Below are 21936 nucleotides of genomic sequence, written 5' to 3' on the forward strand. Positions count from 1 at the left end.
CGCGTCGCGGTCGTGCCATGATTCGTTGTGCACAGAACAGTAAAAACAAATATTCTGTGTGCATTACTTGCTCTGTGGCGTCTGTGCAGTCAATTGTCAACTGCACGTCAACTGTCACTTTAGACTGTAGCTTCGGTTTCGAATTGAGCATTTACCACAATTTACTCTTTGAGCATTTTTCAGCGTTGTTCTCTTAATAATCGCTTAATTTCATTTATTGTCTAAAATAGTCCTATACAGTTTATTCACAAAAAAAAATTTGACAGACTGGCGTATTAAAAATATCTAAAGCTGAATATGAATCGTCGAAGGGCCAATGAAGAAGAAGATGGATACGGTAAACTTTGCCACGAAAGAATAATAGATTAAGGTTAAAAAAAACTTTTATTTAAATTCTGTTCATTTGCTTTTAGAACGTCTGCACAGGAAACGGCGCCGTGTATCTGAAAATCAAGAAATAGAAGACAGATTAGAATCCCTAATACTGCGCGTTGGTGAAAAGAGTAGTTCGAGCTTGGAAAGTAATCTGGAAGGTTTGGCAAGTGTACTGGAAGCCGATTTGAGTACATTCCGCGTAAAGATCTTACGTATATTGACAGAATGTGCGATACGGATGCCAGAGAAATGTACTATCTATGCCACTCTTGTTGGTCTCCTCAATGCAAAGAACTACAATTTTGGAGGAGAATTTGTTGATTACATAGTAAAAACATTCAAAGAAAATCTGAAATGTGGAAAATGGAATGCGGCTAGATATTGCTTGAGATTTATATCAGACTTGGTGAACTGCCATGTGTTAGCAGCGTCTTCATTACTGACCTTATTGGAGACATTAGTTGATTGTGCCAATGAGGATAGTGTACCTCAAGTGAGGAGAGATTGGTTTGTTTTTGCTGTTTTGTCTACACTGCCCTGGGTGGGTAGAGAGCTGTATGAGAAAAAGGAATCCCAATTGGATCACTTGCTAGTTACTATTGAAGTGTTTTTAAACAAGCGCAGTAAAAAGCACTGGCCTGCGTTGAAAGTTTGGTCAGCGGACTCTCCTCACTTACAGGAAGAATATTTGGATTGCTTGTGGGCTCAAATAAAGAAGCTTAGACAAGATAATTGGTCTGAAAAACATATACCTCGGCCCTATTTGGCTTTTGATTCAATTCTTTGTGAGGCTCTGCAACACACACTACCAACAATTCAGGTAAGTTTATTAATGGTACTTTTAAAAAGTGAATAATTTCATTGAATGACCATTTAAGTATAGATTCAGCTTGTCATAGAAATCTTTTAATAAATTTACAGTTTATAGTGAAATGTAAAATTATTCATATTATATTTAAAACAAATGAATTAATGGTCAAGTAGAGAAGTAAAATATTAAAATTATACTATTTATTAAAAACAAATATAAAAATTATTGTAAACTTCCATGTATAATTACTCATTTCAGCCACCACCACACAATGACGGTGACTCATACCCCATGCCTCGAGTTATATTCCGCATGTTTGACTACACCGACTGTCCTGACGGTCCAGTTCTCCCCGGAGCACATTCCATAGAGAGATTCCTCATTGAAGAACATTTGCATAATATTATAGAGGCTTATCATCTCGAGAGGAAAGAGTGTGCTGCTCAATTACTCTGTTTTCCATACAAAGCTAAAATACCACTGGAGTATTGTATTGTTGAAGTGATATTTGCAGAGCTTTTTAACTTACCGAGGCCGAGATATTTGGAAATTTGCTACGGGTCTATATTAATTGAGCTGTGTAAACTCCAACCAGCGACAATGCCGCAAGTACTGGCTCAGGCAACAGAGATATTGTTTATGAGAATTGATACTATGAATGTCGCCTGCTTTGATAGGTATGTAATTTTATGTTCAGTATAAAATTATTTGAAAGTGTATTATAAAAATATAATTTAAAGATAAATGTTATAATTGTTATATTCATTTAATAATAACTATTGATACATGAATAAAAATAATAAAATCATTTGCTATGTAATGATTGTCTGTTAAGGTTGTTTACTTAACCATCCTTTGTTTTGTGCAACTGGAGAATGATACATTCTCGAGTATAAACATTAATTTAAAACATAATTATGCAGAGTATTTATTGAATATAATGTTGTTTATAAATTATATATATAAATCTCGTGTCACAATGTTGTCCTCAATGGACTCCTAAACCACTTAACCGATTATAATAAAATTCGCACACCATGTGCAGTTTGATCCAACTTGAGAGATAGGACAGTTTAAAGCACAAAGCGGGCGAAGCCGCGGGCGGAAAGCTAGTAAATTATAGAAATCTACACATTTGTATCTACAGCTTGTAGTCCTTCTATTATTTTAATCATCATATTTTGAAATAAATTAGTGATTTTTTTACTATCTACAATTATACATACTTTGTAAAACAACATTGCATATTTTGTTATTTTTGTAAGCTTTATTTATTATTGATACACATGTTTTAATATTTTTACAAAAATTTTCAGATTAGTGAATTGGTTTTCCTACCATTTGAGTAACTTCCAATACAGATGGTCATGGGAGGATTGGGAGGGGTGTGCTCAGCTTGACCCTGATCATCCAAAACCAAGGTTTATTAGAGAAGTTCTAAGTAAATGTTTAAGGTGAGTCAATTTTTATTAAAATTAATAAAGGAAGGAAGGATGTGTGAGTGTGTGTTTATTCTAATAAGGAAAATGTTCTGTGTGTGTAGGTGTATTCTTATGTGTTTAACTGTTTATGTTTGCATAGTTGTTATATATTTTAATTAGGGATTATGTATATTCATTCAAATTTTAATTGTTTTATCTTAACATGGGTAATTAAATTATTTGTTAATAGGCAAAGTTATTATGTTAACTAGACATAACAAAATATTTTAATTTGGTAGACAACTGTTTTGAAAATTAAATTGAAATTACTTGTTAGGCTGGTTGCTGAGCTTGACCGACGGTCAGTGCGTACGTTAGTCGCGCTTGTCATATGTATGGAAATTCATAAAACCTTTCATAGCTAGACCGACCATACGCACGCGTATTGTCATGCGCATTAGTGTCATAGTCATACATATGACAAGCGCGACCGACGTACGCACTGATGGTCGGTCAAGCTCTGCAACCAGCCTTATTAATTAACATAGAAGAAGGATAGGACGATGGGAGGATTTATGAAGTTTTCCTTTAAATAGTAGTTTAATTATCTTTACAGATTGTCATATCACCAAAGAATAAAGGATATGGTACCTGAGACCCTAGCTGCTTTTGTACCATTAAAACCAGAACCAATTTACAAGTATTCCATGGAGGGAGCAGGTAAGAAACAAGAGTTTTAATAAAAATAATTTATTCTTAAAAAATATAGCTATTATCTTATTCTACACTTAACCAGCATTAAATATTTACAATTAACAATAAATAAAAGAGATTTTTCAGTGTGATGTTAACAAACATGGTATTTAAATGCTTTTTAATTGTTTGTAATGTTGAAGTTTTGGCTCCTCCTGCATTTAGTGGTTTTATATTGACTTAGCTTACGGTACACTCAACTTCAGTCTACTCCATGGCCATTAACTCTAGAAAACTGTAGGGACGATCTAAATTGAAACTTTCGTAACGTGAATCCCTGCTTGACTCGGAATTGTGGTCTTTTTTTGGTTTTGAGTCATCATTGTCATCATCGTCTTCATTACTAGAATCGTCATCGTCATCATCATCGTCCTCGTCGTCGTCATCATCATCATCATCTTCGTATTCATCGTCTTTTGAGTGATCATTTAAATGCTGGCCTTTTTTGTTTAGTTCGTCCATAAAGTCAGTGAGATCGTCATCATCATCGTCAACAACCGGTTTTACAAAGTTTGCATGATTTGAACTTTGCCCTTCCAATATTTCTTTATCCTTTGAACTTGTGCCTGAGTTAAAATTGAAGCCAAATAACTGCTCAAATATGTCTTCAGTGGCCGATGCTTCTGTCGCTGTTAAAGGCGTTGTTATTTGTTCACTAAAATTCTCAGCGGGCACTTCGGTAGTGGATATATTTTGTTTTTTCTTTTGACACTTAGTTTTATTTTTCGGTATTTCATTTTGTTGAGAAACACTATCAATAGTTGTTAATTCCAAACCTATCACTTCGTTGTTGTTATAATTTGCTGCAGATGAGTGTTCAAAAATGTACTCGGAGTGATCTCGTGATTCTTCTTGGCTGTTTTCGTTATTTTCATTGTCTAATGGCAATACACTGTTACTTTCTAAGCTATCGGCAACCTGAGACTGAAGGATACTCTCTGTGATAGGACTGTCGGTACTAACAGTGCTACTTTTAGTCATTTCTGTTGTTCTATGTGTGGTTGTTGGTGTCGTGGAGTGACTGTATCCTTGGAAGTTGGACGTTCTTCTGAAGTTTTGTGCTTGTTGTGTGTTGGTACTATAATTTTTAAACGCCCATCTGTCATGTTTGACTGAAGTTCCTTTATATATTAAAGTAGATTGTCTGAAACGGTTCCTTTTTGGAGAGCTTGTCTCGAATTCTGGTTTTCCGGTGGTCGATGGCTCTTTAGGAGCGTTTGTTGTTGTTGTGGTTGTTGTAGAGGTCGCCGTAGTACTAACTGGTTTTGTTGTTGTTGTAGGTCGGGCTGTTGTAGTCGTCGTTGTGGTTGTGGTTGAAGTTGAGAGCGTTTTATTCTTAACTTCCCACGAGAACGCCTTTTTTATGTTTTTTATTGTTGAACTAATCACAGGTGTTGATTCCGTTGTCGATCTTCGTACCGTTGATTTTTCTGGTGCGAAAGTAGTTGACGATGTAGGTATGATTCGTTTGTGTTTCTTTATTTTGTCCTGTTTAGTAAATTTCGGTGGTGGGCGAGTGCGTTTCGGGGGCTTTGGAGTTGTTATGGTTGTAGTCGAAGTCGATTTGGATGTTGCTTCCATAGTTGTTGTTGTTGTTCCTTTCGACGTTGGTGATGTGACAGCGCTGCCAGTTGTTGTGAAACTGGTTGTGGTTTCTTGATCGTTTGATTTTTCTGTTTGCAGAACCATTGGTGTTGTTTTAGTGAACGCACCAAGAACATTTGCCCAGTCTAGCGTATCTATTTCTTCTTCTAAGTTTTGAGCTGTTATTATATCAGGAGTTGCAGTGGTTATCCTGTGCGACTTGATATTTTCGTGTTGATGTTTCTTATTCGGTTTTTTACTGTTCACGTTATTCTTTCGGTTTTTATTTTGACCCTTTTTCACGTTGACATTGTGTTCTATTCTTTCAGTCGTGCTGCTGTCAGCGTAGTTCACGGTTATTGGTCTAAATGCAGTGTCAAATAATGGGTCGGGATTTGGAGACTGGGGGTCGTGAACTTGCGGACTTGGTCTGAAATCGATCGGTTTAATTGTTTTTTGGGGTTTAGAATTGTAAACATGTTTCAAAGGCGGCATGGGCTTAAAAGGCTTTTTGTCCATTGTTACAAATACTCCAGGAGGCGCATTATACACTGGTGGTCTTATATGATCGGGAAAATAGTTAACTTTAGGAGGCGTAGGCTTCGGCTTATACATGGGTCTGTGTGAATTATTCATTTCGGAATATCGTGTTACATTCTCTTTAATATCTGAACTGTCTATATACATAGGACTTTCCAAGTCAAAAGTTTGGTCTTTGGGACCTGGAGCTATTGGGACCGGCGTGGGTAAAACTGCTGGTCTCGTTGATTTAACGGGTTGACTCGGTGAAACTCTGGTGTCTTGAGATGGATATGGACTGCCATTCACAATAGGGCTTGAGTCATAATCTAAGTAATGATGATTGAGCGGTCCTGCGGGTGGAGCCTGAAGCGGTGGGCGTGCATATTTATAAGGCTGGTTTCTATATGGATAGGGTTTTGAATTTCCTCTCGGCTGTTGATGATAGTCTATTGCAGGTCCTGCATGTCCAATTTTTGAGTATTGATAAATTTGCGGGGGCGTTGGGTTGTTTCTATATTTCGGTTGTGGTTGGTCATATGATGAAGCATCGTCATCGGAAAATATTGAAGAAAATATTCTATCCAAACCGCTTGAATACTGTCGTCTCGTGTGCGGTGGAATTGGAACTATATTTTTATGAAACCAAATAGCCCTCTGAGGTCTCGATGTCGTATAGTGCACGGGTTCCGTTCTTTTATATTCTTGCGGATAATCCGTTATTCTGTCAGGAGTAGTCTCGCGGACGGTAAATGTTCGGATGGGATTTTCGTAGGGCTTTCGTTGCTTTTTTGGGATCTGAGAAATAACTGAAAAAGTCAATTCATAGTGATATTTTCCTGGAGATATTTCTTGATCCCTTTGGCGCACTCGTTTCACTGACCAAAATGCTTTCACACCATCCGCGCACTTTTCGTTGCCACATTTTTCTTCTGATCGATCGTCTTCGGTGAATCTGAAACCCTCTTTACTTTCTAATAGCCGTCCTTTGGCCATAATAGTGACGTCTCCCGAAGAATTGGGTTCTTCAGATTGTATGCGGTCGAACGGAGCTTTTTTAATTTTCTCCCAGAGGTCGTGGTCATCGATTTCCTTCGAAACTGGTTGATTAATTTTGCTGTTGGGTGATATGACGTCACCTTTTGCAATAAGTTGATCAATCTTGTCTCTCACTAAGGTAAGATAAACGCTGTGCCTCAAAGCATCTTCCCAGTAGTGAGCAGGAACGGCGGCTACGGAGACCGGTGAGTCCGTTCCGATAATTTCGTGCAATGTGCCCGCTTGGTTGTCCTGGTTGGTCGGGTGCCATTCGTCGAGGGGTATCGGGGTCGGCCTGAAGTCGTCACCTCGAACCCGGCTCCCTTTGTGTATCTGTAATACGAATAAATGATCATTAATTAAAATTGTTTTCGCATGAAGTATCGTCGCGATTTATAGTATTTGATCGTTTGCAAAGAACGTGGATATATGCGTTTGAAAGTAAAATGTTGATAGTTGGGAAAGTGCGCTGTGGATGGCGTGCGCTGCAGGTTGCGTGCGCTCGGTTACAACCCTCGCATCGCTTGAAGTTTCCAATCACTAATTCAAATATAATTATTGTTTTCTGGAATTTTTCTCGTATTTCCAATAGGATATTTTATTGTTGGAATGCAATACGATATACAAATAATTTCGTGTGTTTAAATAATTAATTAGTATGGATAAAATTAAATTAATGCAATTAGCTACAACATCAAACATACATTTATACAAATATACGCAAAAAAATGACTAATTTGTCTACATTATTTATATTTGTAAACAATATGATTACAATAATATGTATGTCACAAATAAATTTAACAATCACCTATAAAACTTAAAATTAAAATTCAAAGTCGTTTTGTTTTACGTTCGAAAATTGTCTTGTTTTCTAAAATTCATAGCCTTCAAAAATTCCTACCAATTGATAAAACTGTATTAATTTTGTTTTGTATGTACATCTATAGACATACAATCAAATAAAAAAAAATAAAAAATAAACGGCGGATACACTATCAATCTGTTTGGTTGATTAATTTCTTGATAAGTTGATATAATCTATAGTTTTTTGCCATGCAGAGACTTGTTTTTATTATCTACAAAAGAGATGGCATCTAGTATCATTTCTAAGGGTCGTAGTTCATAGTTTGTACATAACGATCGTCAGTATAAGATATAGTTACTAACAAGTAACAGATCAATATGTTATGATTATCTGATTCGCGGCCTACTTGGCTACGCACCGTGCTATATCGTAATAACTCAATGGAGATGTTGTGATTAAGTTCTATTCAAGGTTTATTATTTATTTATTGTTTGAATATGGTTTCGGTGAAAAAATCAAATGTATTTTTATCTTTCTGTTTAGTTTTGGCTCGTTTTTATGTATTTTCACTGAACATTGTTCAGACAGATGAAACCATGATAAAGAAATAGGTTATTTTTCACAGAAAACTTCATCGACATAAAAAAAGTTATTAAATAAATAAACCGGAAAAAAAATATATTAGTATGGGGTCACCGGTCATAGATTACAATAATATGTGAGATTCCCTCACACTTCAATATACTTGCGGAATGAAGGATACAAAAACGGAGACATTTTTAGTATCCGATAGTTCGTGGAAATGGTTTTCTCTGGTGGTTTGTGTTGAAACCACCAGAGAAATCCTGTGACTTTTTCATTGTGTGAAATGTAATATTTCTCAAATGTTGTGTATGTTCAATGTCTAGGTTTCTTTGGATGTCGAATATAATGTCGAATTCGAACTTATATTTATGGTATACCTTTCCTGATCTATATTATATGATCGGCAACACTCATAACTTATGTAATGGACTTTTTCACGGTAAAATATGTAAGTTCAAATTTTCATTTTAGCAATTTCATTCTACAAATATGTCAGTCTCATCGATACAAATTTACTCTAAATGCTCATCTATCTGCTTATCATCTTACTATACAAGAGATGCGAGTTTTCCAATCGAAATACTAAAAAAAAATTTCTTTGACAGCTGCAGCTGGTACAATATGCAATTGACTCTTCAAAATATCTGTTCAATAGTTTTGTATGTTTTCATTACAATATGTTCCACATACAACACAATATTACTCCCATTGATATGTAAAGACATTATATCTTTTTTTCTCAAAAAATACGAGATTCAGAGACGATACGAGCAGCACTATTGCTCCACATTGTCGTGGGAATGATAATAATGGCGGAGGTCGCTGCCTTGCCTTTTTGCAAATGCACCATTGAACATTGCCGTGTGATTTGTATTATCTGTGACATTATGTGTATGATATTATATTAATTAATATGTGGTAATGTGTGGCTGTTAAAATCCATACTAATATGTAGTATATTATTATTAGTCTGTGCTAATATTATAAATGCGAAAGTAACTCTGTCTGTCTGTCTGTTACTCAATCACGCATAAACTAATGAACCAATTTTCATGAAATTTGATATGGAGATATTTTGATACCCGAGAAAGGACATAGGTTACCTTTTATTGCGAAATATGTACCACGGGCGAAGCCGGGGCGGACCACTAGTTTTATATAAGGTTGTAAGACACGTTCAAATATAGTTAATGCAATGTGAGACGATGGGAGTTATGTTATTTTTTTACTGTTTACATTTATTAAATAGAACAAGTCTGTTTTAAATAAATCAATGTCTTTGCTCGTGTAACCGCTTATACATAATTATTTTAATACTGATATTGTAGTACTATCAGAAAAAATGTAACTAATTAAATACATTGCTATAGTAGATATTCATCATCTTTGTATTTCTAATGATCACATAATAGTGAAACAATTTTAGTAATTTTAATTACCTTCATACTTCTAGATCAATTTCTTTTCCAAACTTTTTACCTATTGTTTAATTCGTATTAAATTCAAAACAAACTTACGTAACATAAAATATATACGGACAAAATAAAACACATTCTACAATTTTCACCAGACAAAATGTAATTAATCTCCCGCCAAATATGTGTGGAAAGCGCGAAAACAGTTCATTATACTCACAATTAGCGTAAAAAGAACGCAAAGCAACGCGGACCGCATCTTTGTTCACTTGTTTCACTGCACGATCGGTTTCGGTATGCTTCCACTTGGCGATATTAATTTTTAGTTTATTTTTTTTATTTTTTATCTGTACGCGTGCGGCGCGTTTGCACCAAACAGCGCGGACTGGCGGGAAAAGCTACGAATCAACCCCTCTATGACATGCTGCATGCACACGGGAGCGTGTCTAATTGACATTAATGAATCCGTGTGTATAATCTGTGATTTTATTTGCGGCTAATGTCATTTTAGCGTTGCATTGATCTGGAATTTTTATGATGGGTGCTATGATGAATTTGATGTTAGAGCATAGAAATATTGTAACTTTAGGGTTTGGGTTTAGGGTTTGTAACATTAGGTTGTCAGTTATCACTCAACCTCTAAGAAGGTGATTTAAATATACAATTTTTTTTTATTTAAAGGTTGATTTAGTTTTTTCCTAAAACAAAAATTTATTTGTTTTAAATGTTTTTTTTTATAATAAAAAATATAATACATTTACATATGGATGCATAAAAATACCTATTTAAATCCTGCAATAATACTCCTTGGCCCTTACGAGCTCTATAGGAATATCGCGACATTAGTCTAGCCTTTCTATAAAAAATCGAAGAAGTGAACCACCCGAATTCAGTTCGCTAGCTGAATTCGGGTGGGGTGGAATTGTGGGTGGAATGCTGCATGCGGTTTAATAATAATTATTAGGTATGAAGTAGAAATAAATTTATGACTTAGAACTTGATACATCTATAAATAACTCGGGGAAATAATAATCATTACGATAAATTGTTTACTGAACTATAAATATGCGTTTTAGATTTATTTAGTCGTTTTGTGCAATTCATTTACGTTCACATTATAGTCCCCTATTCTAGTGTTGAATAAAATATTCTGAACTAATTTAAAATTAGGCAAGGAAAAGAAGGCGAAGTTTAAGTAAAATGAACACTAAGTTTAAAGAGGTGCATTTAAAAACGGGGTTACAGGTTAAGTCGATTTATTTCCGGGGCATATAGTTTATACAGGATGTCTTTTTTAGTTTCTTTTTCAGTTTCTTTTTGATAAGACTATGAACCACCCTATACATAATCTAACCGTTTTCGGAACATTGTCTTAATAGTTCATGATAGGTAGTACAAGTATAGTACCTACATTTATTATGTTATGACGCCGACGAGCATGTAATTAGCACTTTGTCTATTACGCCTCGATTGCATCTCGAAGTGCCGGCCACAATGCCTATGTCGAAACTTCCGTGCAACATGCCTAATGCGTTTTTAAATCTTTATCTCATGTGTAGGAAATGTGATAATGCTCTTAATATTGTTATTGTTTTGGATTTTATATGCTGAGTCGGGTAATGTGTAGAAAGTTGAGGATGTTAGTAATTACACTTGTTTCGTGGACAATAATATGAGTTATTAGTTTGATTTTGTCTTTAAAAGGACACGAATTGCTTTCTTTTTCATTGAAATGGCGAATATTAAAGCAGTGATATGTTTGTACAATAAAGTATTTTTGTTTTTATTTATTACGCTGTAATTATCTTTATATACCTATTAAGTTTTAAATTTCGACGAGTTTTAATATATAAAAATTCGAATAATAATTTGGCATAATCTTTCTTCCATACACTTATAATATACATTCTTATTACAAGAACGTAACATCATACAGTCATCTCGAGAATACAGTGGTCCGCTGAAAACGATTAATTCCAAGCAAGTGTCGAGTGAAAACCGTCGCGTGCGCACTTTCCATCTCGCGCGCTTTTCGCCGTTTTTTCCACGAGCGAGCAACGCGGAACGGGCGCGTACGACGCGCAACGGTAACATCTTCTGTTCATAACGAACGTTCAACCCGCTATATTAAAGTTTATTTGACATTAAGTACAATGACCATGCGTGTTGGAGAGCTGATGATTTAATTATTAGTGTGAGGGTTTCTTAGTTGTTTGTTTGAAAGTTTCATAAGCCTACAAGGAGTAATTTCGTAGCATCTTCTGATGTAGTTGAATATTGAAACGTCCTTCTGGTACTTCAAGGGACTGAACGTAAATTTTCATTAGGTTACAAACTTTAAATGAACTGTTATTTTACCTAAGTTTATTTTTCTAATCAAGAGATAAATCGTGTAGAGAACACGTAAGAACGTATTATTATTGCATTACTGATTTTAAATGCGATATCTAACATTCATGATGCAGCATTTATTATACAAATTAATTGGTTTTGTTCACCTGTTCGGTTTTTTTTTATTCTAAATATGAGTTGTATGTTTTATTCAATGCAAATATATTTTAAACTTATTTTAAATTCAAACGAAAGTACAAAAATATTGGCCCTTTTGCAATAGCGACAAGATCTCAGTAATGATTATCATTGAATTCTAATTATATTATTGCCTATACCTTTAGTAGTAGCTCGGATAGTTGAAGAACTAAATATGGAAAAAATTAAAATAAAGTCGAATTAATTAGCGTGCATGCATTTCGCAAGAAAGTGATTATGATGCAAGCTTTCCGCATTTTGCACGTTTATAGGTTCTTTACTACGTGAAGGATAGTCTTGGCATTGGGAAAAATGTTTTGAAATATGCTATGTTCCGCCTTCAGGAAATAGTTCATAATGATTTCAGTGTCGGTGGTAAATGGTTAAACTATAATCGTGACAGTCAAAATATGAAGAAGAAGTCTAAATAAAAAATAAATAGTGATAATTAACAGAGAAAGAGTTTGATTTTAAATTTGAATGAACAATGAACATTACTCAGATTTTTCTTATTAAGTTAGTTTGCTGGACATTGCTTATGTAGACGTGTAGACATCACAATTTAAGTTGTGTTAATAAATAATGATGCACTATACAAGCTTATTCGTTCCCATGTGTCCCGTCGTTTTGTGATTAAACGATCTAACTTGAGCACGTGCAAACTAAAAGCAAAAACTCCCGCAGCGTACGATAGGATCAGAGTGATTTTTACAATTAAATAGATTGGGTTCTCAAGCCGCTGAAGCAATGTTATAATTGCTAGCATCTATTGTTGTGGCTTATCAGTGGGATCTGTTACATTTGGATCATGGGCTTTTACACGTTATAAAAAGACTCTTGGCGTGTTTCCGTTTGCATGAAGTGGTATTTTGTCATCTGTATTCAGTTCTGTATATCCATCTTTTGTTGTTTATTTTGTCTCTTTCCTGAATTTGTTACTAGTTCTATGTATGAAGTGTGGTTAAAATTCGAGTAAATTTTTTTTCCCAGATGTTAGATTGGTTCCTTTTGATTGAATGTTGAATAATGAAATCTTTTAAAATAGGTCTACATTAAAGGTAATTCTGCACTAATCAGAATATAGCGATTTCTGAATTAATAAGGTTGCTTTTAGGAATATTCTTTTTTTCTTATGGAGAGATTCAACGCAGTTTCAGTAAATATACATATAGACCATATTTACTGAATTCTTACTACCTTCATGCATCTTAATTTTTATTTTGTTTTAAGATAGAGTTATGAAGTTGTAGCGCAGACAGTACTTGTTTTGTCTAACACATTATAAACAATTATTCGTCCACAGCATCCCTCCCAGGCACGGAAGCAGCCCATCAACTAGTTGTATGCGTGAGGAATAAATGTACTCCAGAAGAAGCATTAAACGTCCTCCGGGACTTGCCCAATCCCCTCCGGGAAGGGGAGGCTGCGTCGACACACGCGGCGTCGTACAACCCGCTGAAGATCGATGTATTTGTGCAAACATTGCTCAATCTTGGCAGCAAGAGCATATCGCACAGCTTTGCGGCTATATCCAAATTCCATTATGTTTTTAAGGTAAGGCATGTGTTCTGTTTTTTAGGTCTGTATTTACAATAATCTTATATATAAAATTTCCGTGTCACCATGTTAGTTACCATACTCCTCCAAAACGGCTGAACCGATTCTCATGAAATTATCTGTGCATATCGGGTAAGTCTGAGAATCGGCCAACATCTATTTTAATTCATACCCCTAAGTGATTAGAGTAAGGCAGAAGAACGTCTGCGTACTAGCTGTCCCGGAAAACCTGACAAGTTTCTTGACCGTGTATGAAAAATAACGTAGTGAATAACGAATGTTATTACAGGTATTAAGGTCTCTCTTTTTACTTAGATCCTTAAACAATGTGAATATGAATTATGAATAATTTTATATTATTATTATATTCTGGTGGCGAAAGTGGTGATAAAGATATCCTATCGTCTCCTCAACCATTTCGAAAGTAAATGTCAAACATACCATTGCCACAGATCCTGGCAGAATCTGAAGAAGCGCAGATCTGCGTGCTCCGTAACGTTTGGGAACTTTGGCAAAGACACCCGCAAATGGTGTGCGTGTTAGTGGACAAGATGCTGAAGACACAGATAGTGGAGTGCAGTGCGGTGGCCACGTGGCTGTTCTCCAAGGAGATGGCCTCGCACTTTGTGAACGCGCCCCTGTGGGAGATACTGCACTTGACGATCGATAAGATGAACAAGCACGTGTCTAAATTGAGTGAGTTGGAATCGTTTTGGTAGTAAGAAAATTGAATTGGAGATAATGTTGCAACTACATGTCTTGTAAATGTAAATATCAATGAAATTGAGTAAGCCTATTCGTTTGTTAATTAATATTCATCTGATTATTAATTTGATTCAATTTTGTCCAAATTAAATGAGTAATTTTATTGTTCCAATCTTTCTATGTTTTCTAACACAGATATTCGTTTTTTTGTCAGTTTATTATAATTTTTTCATTATTAGAACTTAATTCTGAATCGATATTAAATTGAATGGATCAGTCAATTTTAATCCCACATGTGATGTAATAAATGTATTTGCTAATTTCAGGTAAGGAATTACAAGAAGCTAGAGAGGCTCTCGCCAGAGCTGACTCTAGTAGTTCCGATTCTGAAGACGAAAGTGGGAGCAAGAAAAAGAAAGATCAAGACAAACCCACGGAAGAGGTGAGTGTTTTGCTTATAACAAGATGTTATATAAGATACTTGAAAGATTTATTGAAGTGAAAACTTTTTTAGCGGCGTTGAGCACTTTTTCTGTAATGGGTATAAAATCTTAAACTCGCGTCAGGACACGTGACCTGATCGAAAAAGCGTAAGACGGATGGAGAGAACTCAGCGTTAATAATCAAGTTTTCACTTCTGCCGGCAGTCCCGGAGTGTAACCCGTCTTTTTTTTCTGAAATGTAAGCATCATAGTCTAAACTCTAAACTGTAACATTTTTTTTGTGAATTTGTTTTACATTTATAGGATTCAGAGATGCTTCTTTATCAAGTAAACATTACTATTCTTTAGAGAAAATTTCCTAGATTATTATTACGCTACTAGCTGTCCGCCCCGGCTTCGCCCGTGGTACATATTCACGTTTTCTTTACATAAGAACCATCCTCGTACTTCAAGGAATATAATAAAAAAAGAATTATCGAAATCGGTCCAGCCGTTCTCGAGTTATGCGCTTACCAACACATTTTGGGATTCATTTTTATATTATAGATTTTACCAGGGAAATATGTATTACTAAAATATCTCGGTGAGAAGATATTATACAGTGTTAATCGCTCGTTGTTTAGGCCGTGGAGCGCATGGAGGAGCGTCTGGAGATGGGGCACACGGACCAGAAGCGCCTGTTCCTCATCGTGTTCCAGCGCTTCATCATGATCCTGTCGGAGCACCTCGTGCGAGCTGATACAGATGCACGGGACCCGCTCACCGCCTGGTACACCACCACTGTTGGCAGGCTCACGCAGGTCTTCCTGCTGGTGAGTCACTACTAATAATAATTGATTCATTTATTCAAGTAACCAGGACTCATTATGTTAATAAAAATTCATCACTTAAAAATTATATTAGTAAAAATAATACAATTTATTATAGCTACTAGAAATGCACTCCACCGCTACAAAGCTATCAAAGAAGCAGACAGTTTGCAGCAGTGGTTTACATACCAGCAGTCGAGCCGACTCGTCACATTGCTAAGCTTACGTAAAATTAAAAAAAGCTACATATTATTTTCATTGGAAAAAATAAAGTAGTAAAAATAAAGTTTTTCAACCTACTAGGGAAGCGCGTACCATCTTAGACCACATCTTAGCTTTCCATCAGGCGAGATTGTGGTCAAGCCCTTTCCTATCTAGAATAAAACAACATCAACAACAAAGCACTTCACTTTTAACGAACTATGCAATACTTAGTTCGCATTCGGTTCATTTTTATATTTTATATTTTGTACTAAATATGTTACATTCAAATTATTACCCACTCAAAACCACTTTTGACTATAAAAATCAGCCAAAAACGTGTCAAGTTTGTTCATGAATCGCCGCATGAGTCGAGCGAGCGAAGCAAGCGTGCCATGACAGCGACCAGCAAGTACCAGAAGCGACTGTAGAGCGTTTTGCACTCAAACAAATAAACTTTATTCTAGGCAGACGTGCTCCTTTATAGATCACATCACCGCTTTACATCAGGCGGGATAGTGGTCAAACGCCTGCCTATCATGTATTTAAAAAAGAACTTTGTTGGTATACCACAAACTGCTTGCATGTAAAGACAAAAGTGGTTTTGATCGGCAATGAGTTTTGCCCGTAACAGATATATTCTATCTAATTTATGCTTCTCTATTGCAGCATCACGAGCAAGTGCAGAAGTACAGCAGTACGCTAGAAACTCTCCTGTTCACACAAGATCTCGATCCGCATATTCTGGACGTATTCCACCAGTTCCTGGCGCTAACTGCGTGAAATATCGCGAAGCAGCAGTTCATATAACCATAGACAAGAAGCTTTGTTTATGAACCATAGAGAAAAAGCTTGGTTCGTAAACCATAGATTCAAGACTGGGATAGAAGGGCGGGAGTGTAAAGTGGAGTTAAAATGGGTAATAGAAAATATACCTTTGACGATAACGTGAACCATAATTTATGTTATGAATATATTTTTTATAAAGCCTCTTTGTGTTTCATTTCGCCTCTTTACTACTAAAACTAGACTATAACACACATATTATTAAGTTTTTATTGTTGTCAATTGTGAGAAAGAAAATTAGGATCTCTGATAATTGATTTATGATTTGGAACAATTAATTAGACCAATTAAATAAAAAATTAAGTAATCTAGTATTATCAAGAGCAAAAAACAAATTTTTTTTTTACAAACTTCCGCGATTATAATTCCTAGCTTTTCGCTTAGACATTTCTACAGGATTCGTACTATAGATTACATAGTTTTTTTACTTCATGGATTTCCGAAGATGAATCAGTATTACATTTTTTACGATTGCGTAAAAACTACTACTACACTACACATCGTCAAATATTTATTTTAGCAAAAAACAAAGACATCTAGTTTAATTACATATTCGTGTATCATATTTTTATTCTGGTTACATGTGTCCTATCTATGCATGTGTACTGTCCACCCCTAAAACTTTTCAAATATCCTATTGTATGTAACTATGTAGCCTATAATGTTTCGAAATAGTAGTTATTGGTTTTATTATATTACATAGGTTAAGTAAGTCAAAAAATAAAAGACACCAACAACATTAACAAAAATTTATTAAAATTATTTCAAAAAAGACATCAATTCTTCGACATCCTGTTTCGAGCCGAGATAGCAAGGCGCCCTCTGGTGTATGGAGGTTGGTTGAACATCTAGTATTGGGATAGAGCCGTTGGTTGCTAGACCACCTGCTTCTGTTACTATGTAAGACATCGGGTTGCACTCGTAGAGAAGGCGGAGCTAGAATAAATATTGTTTCGTTATTTTTTGGTTAAATTTACTGATAACACAAAAATAGCAGTATAGAATTTTAGAGGTATTATTGTTACATTTATAATATTATCAACCACAGTAATCAACCAATGGGCAGTGTTTAAACTTAGTAAAAATTAGTTCATAAAAAGTTTGGAAAGTTGATATCATTAGGTTGTCTAGATTGATGTTGAACTATTTTTATAGATATAAAAATATTTTTATCAAATCCTTCAGCGATGGTTGTAAAAATGATGGATTTTTCATCATTTAGTTTTTATTGCCATGTGAAAGAGGTACATATTTCTTGTTATAAGATTGTGTAAATTAACTAGATAGCATGGTTATAAAGAAAGTCAATATTTCATCTGTTAATACTATCAAGACTATATTACCTTTCCATTCGGCGCAGATTTAGTAGCCGGGTACATGAACACGCCGCCATATTTAATAGTTCTATGAACATCAGCGACCATAGAGCCGACGTATCTGGCGCCATATGCTTTGCCTTTGGATGGACATTTCTTCTCTTCTATGTATTTCTTGAGACCGTCAGACCATTCTGCCGCGTAGCCTGGTTAAAATATATTATCGTTATTTATTAGGCTCTAAGAATAAGTAGATACATTTAAGAAATGTACAATGCAAATTTATATGGATACTCCTTAATTTACATTACATTATCGAAAAGGGAGATGAAATAATTTTTGAGAATTTTTTTTTTATATATTTTGTGTTCGTTTCAAAAAATAAATTTACAAGTTGGTACCTATTAATAATGTCAAAAGATTAACAATACAATAAAATTAGGCGTATCTCATAATAGGAAGAGACCAAACTCAACTAAATAATTCAATAGAAACTTTCTTAACTTTCGAGTAATTTAAAATCAACAAAACTTACCCTCATTAATAGAATAAATCTTCCCTTTCTCCGGTATCCTCATATTCGGGTCTGTGAGGATAAACTCTCCGATGGAGGGGTCATACATGAACCCATTGACCCCCTTCCCTTTGCCCAAAGCCAGCACCATCATGGTTGCTGAGCCATAAAGTGCGTAACCAGCAGCGACTAGATCCCTCCCGGGACGTAATGCGTCCGCTTCGCAGGGCTCCCCGGGGGAAGACTTTCTAGAATGTTCTCGAATAGTTAGCGACTATAGACTATAGAGCATGATTTTTTTTTTTCTGTATTTTTTGCAATAATTTTTATATTTTATTGATGTGCTAATTATGAATGAGATCGTTCTGTTTATAAAAGACCAAGATTTATTTCATGAACAATCTTTGAAATAGTTTATTCCCAAATTTTATTTTGAATTATACCTACTTGTAACTAACTATATGGTAGATGAAGGTCAAGTGAAAAAGTATTTTAAGAAATGTGAGACATGTCTTACTTGTAAATGGCGAAGATTGAACCGACGGAGACGAGGCAGTCAATATTAGATGAACCATCGAGGGGGTCGAAACAAACTACGTATTTCCCGCGTCTCTCAGTTTCTACCTGAAATTAAATTAAAACAAATTACTAAATTCTGTTCTACAGAGTTCTACTTCATTGCTTTGTCAGGAGATAGTTAATAACTCAGAATTAAGTTATTAAACGTTAATAGTCTAGAGAGCTTAGTAACTTTTAAGCTATTGCATAGCTTCTGCAATAGCTTTACCGCGGCAGTCCCCGAGTGCCACACGTCTTTTTTTTTAAGCTATTGCATAGCTTCTGTCGCGGGCCTTGAGCGCGGGGACCGAATCCAGAAATTCCGTAACGAAAAACCTCACGCTCCGACGGGTACGGAGGTGTGGCTTGAAGGCATAGCATGCAATAGCTTTACCGCGGCAGTGCCCGAGTGCCACACGTCTTTTTTTTTAAAACGCGGGCGATGTGGATTATGGAATAAAAAAATTTATCTATCAATAATCATAACATTGCTCCGTTGCGACCTGAAAGAAAGATAACCAAACAAAAATCAAACAATTTCGTATTTCCTATATCTTATAATCTTATCTTAATCTGTCAAATCTTGAAAACTGATATATTTTCTATTAACACCTGTATATATGATAAATCCGAAATATGACTAATCGACCCTCAAATCGACCAATATTTCAATGTAACAAAATATGTTTGTCAATAGCAATGCCCTATGGACCGTGTGCTTATCAAACATTTATTCACCTATAATCAGTGTTTTGTGAACTTAAGATAAACTTAATTAATCATAACATAAAAGTATAATTGTGATGGTAGAGTTCAAATTTCTCCAGCAAAGCAACGTTTAATTTTAAGCCGGATGTCAGGGTCAATAGAGTGACATTTACATAGGTACCTAAATAATAATAATAAGCATGTTTTGGTATTTGATTTCTTGCTACATTTGCGAACAATTTATTAATCAAGTCTAAAATGTTCTAAAAATAGAAATCTGATTTTTATAACATTTTTTTGTTAGCTGAATAAACTCTAGTTCACATAGTATTATTTACAGAACTTCAGACGTTAGCTACGTAGTCTAAAATCTAAATGATAATAAATTAAAAAATATGGACGCAAATTAAAAAATCGTTATTATGAACTTAGTTACATATTTTGAAATGAATTTTCGTCGTTAGATTTTAAAAGTTAATATTTGAATAATGAAAAATTACTTCTAGAACAGTTTGATTTTCTTCCGATACGAGGAGGCAGGTCGTGTAGGAGGATTTTAACATGTTTATAAAAAGATCGTTGGATAAGACATCTAGTTTCTTTACTTCCTCGCCCTGCACGTTTGTGTCACCGGAAATTCCATGGCTGAAATAAAAAAAAAGGTTTCATGTTCCATAGAGAAAATGTTTATAAATAAAAATTAAAAAATTGTTTAAGTAATTGTTGTGCGAGTTAATCAAGAGTTAATCTCAAAAACAATGATTCTGTGCAACTGAATCTCCATGTTTTTTAATTTTATGTTAACTAGTAGAGTGGTGTAAGGTTTCCGTGATAAAACCTGTCCTATTTCCCGGGGTAAAAAGTAGCCTATGTCCTTTCTCGGGTATCAAAATATCTCTATACCAAATTTCATGCAAATTGGTTCAGTAGTAGGCGTGATTAAGTAACAGACAGACAGACAGAGTTACTTTCACATTTATAATATTAAGTATGGAAGTTAATCTTAAGTAAACGTTAATTTATAATTAATTAGACATAGCACTAAGGTAGGTACTGTAAGCGGGCGATTATTTTTTGCTTAAATTAAAAAAGTTAGGATTTTAATATGACGGTGTATCTCTCTATATCTCTAGACCGTCCGTGATACACATAATAAACTATAATATAAATGGAAAATATTCTCTGATGGAGGAAATGAGAAATAAAGATTGGATTGAAACATACCTATAGATTTTATATTATATTGTGCAGTTAACTGCTTTAATACGAAATACACAGATCAAAGAATTACTACAATACGAGTATGTACATAGATATATTTTGAGGTACATATCGACGCGAGAGATAGTATTTCCAAATACAGGCCATAGGCTGTAGGCATACCTAGTACCAATTCCTGTTAGAACTTTCTATTGCGGTAAAGAGCGACATTCAGACCAGTACTCTAGTTACAATTTATTTTAGTGCAGGAAACAATTCAACATTTTACGAATGCAAAACATTGTTAATTGTTATAAAGTAGGTAGCAAGTACCCACATAGTTAAAAGAAAATGAAAATGAAATTATTTTGATATTTTCGCACATAAAATGTTTTCAATATCAATTTAAAAGACAATAATAATGATAGATAACACTCATGACTATTCAAATTATACTTACAGTTTAGCGATGCCGGCCTTCCTCACAGCTGATTGTATAGCCTTGACTGCTGTTTGTATAGAATTTAGAAGTTGTGTTAAATCTCCTGTGGCACCTGGCGCTGTTCTTTGTTGTTGTAGAACCCAGCGGGTTAAAGTCATAGCATTGACATCGAATGCGGGACCTTGCTGCGACATTTTCAAGGAAATAAAAAAAAATTCAAACACAAAAAAGGCGGCAACCGCGACAAGCCGATACCGCTCAACTGTCTTGTGGAGGCACGCTTAGCCATAAAAAGTAGACCGTAAACTCGCTTCGTGAGTTCGCGGTTATCATATTATTTTGTGAATATTTTAATCATACAATTGTGATGTAACGTGTTTACGAACTGATTTTTTTATTTGTTCACGCAGATATATGTTTTATTTGTTGACGATAAAGTTCGTTATTGAACAAAAAGAAAAGGGGGGTGTGTCTGATTTATTCATGACGCAATTGTTTTTATTCGCTGTCTTGGCTGTATCTATGCACAAGTAATGATGATTTTAAGTTTTATTTAGATTTATATGGTTACTAGTTCTGACCCGCAGCGTCCGCGTCGCTTGCATTGTAAATGTTATATAGGTAGTTATGTATTAAACATTTTCGAAATCACCTAATTGGACACCCAAAAAAAAATTAAGTATATTGATTGTTTTGAGATGTTTTGTGAGTTTAATGACATGTCCTACTTAAAAATATTTATAATATCAACCTGACGAGTTTGTTGGTTGAACGTGCATTGGCGAGTTCCTAGTGGTCC

The 21936-nt window shown here is 34.9% G+C and overlaps 3 protein-coding genes across 3 annotated transcripts; 1 reads left to right on the plus strand and 2 right to left on the minus strand.

Annotated features, from left to right (window-relative positions):
- The first annotated feature begins 123 nt into the window (after nt 1-123).
- Nucleotides 124-16543, plus strand: LOC123698512 (nuclear cap-binding protein subunit 1). The gene is made up of 10 exons (XM_045645160.1): nt 124-337; nt 414-1195; nt 1445-1863; nt 2503-2640; nt 3224-3327; nt 13142-13392; nt 13848-14091; nt 14427-14542; nt 15167-15355; nt 16223-16543. Exons 1-10 carry the CDS (start codon nt 298-300, stop codon nt 16334-16336), a joined length of 2397 nt encoding a protein of 798 aa, XP_045501116.1. The 5' UTR covers nt 124-297; the 3' UTR covers nt 16337-16543.
- On the minus strand, nt 3390-9702 carry LOC123698511 (flocculation protein FLO11-like). The gene is made up of 2 exons (XM_045645159.1): nt 9530-9702; nt 3390-6834 (listed from the first exon to the last, which is right to left on the minus strand). The coding sequence occupies exons 1-2, from the start codon at nt 9566-9568 to the stop codon at nt 3568-3570; spliced, it is 3306 nt and encodes a 1101-aa protein (XP_045501115.1). The 5' UTR covers nt 9569-9702; the 3' UTR covers nt 3390-3567.
- Nucleotides 16544-17133: 590 nt separating the features above from the next.
- Nucleotides 17134-21418, minus strand: LOC123698575 (fructose-1,6-bisphosphatase 1). The gene is made up of 6 exons (XM_045645253.1): nt 21156-21418; nt 19996-20140; nt 18747-18853; nt 18251-18477; nt 17743-17921; nt 17134-17335 (listed from the first exon to the last, which is right to left on the minus strand). The coding sequence occupies exons 1-6, from the start codon at nt 21329-21331 to the stop codon at nt 17159-17161; spliced, it is 1011 nt and encodes a 336-aa protein (XP_045501209.1). The 5' UTR covers nt 21332-21418; the 3' UTR covers nt 17134-17158.
- Nucleotides 21419-21936: the final 518 nt, after the last annotated feature.

The sequence above is a fragment of the Colias croceus genome, chromosome 16 (assembly GCF_905220415.1).
Source record: "Colias croceus chromosome 16, ilColCroc2.1".
NCBI classification, from domain to species: Eukaryota; Metazoa; Arthropoda; class Insecta; order Lepidoptera; family Pieridae; genus Colias; species Colias croceus.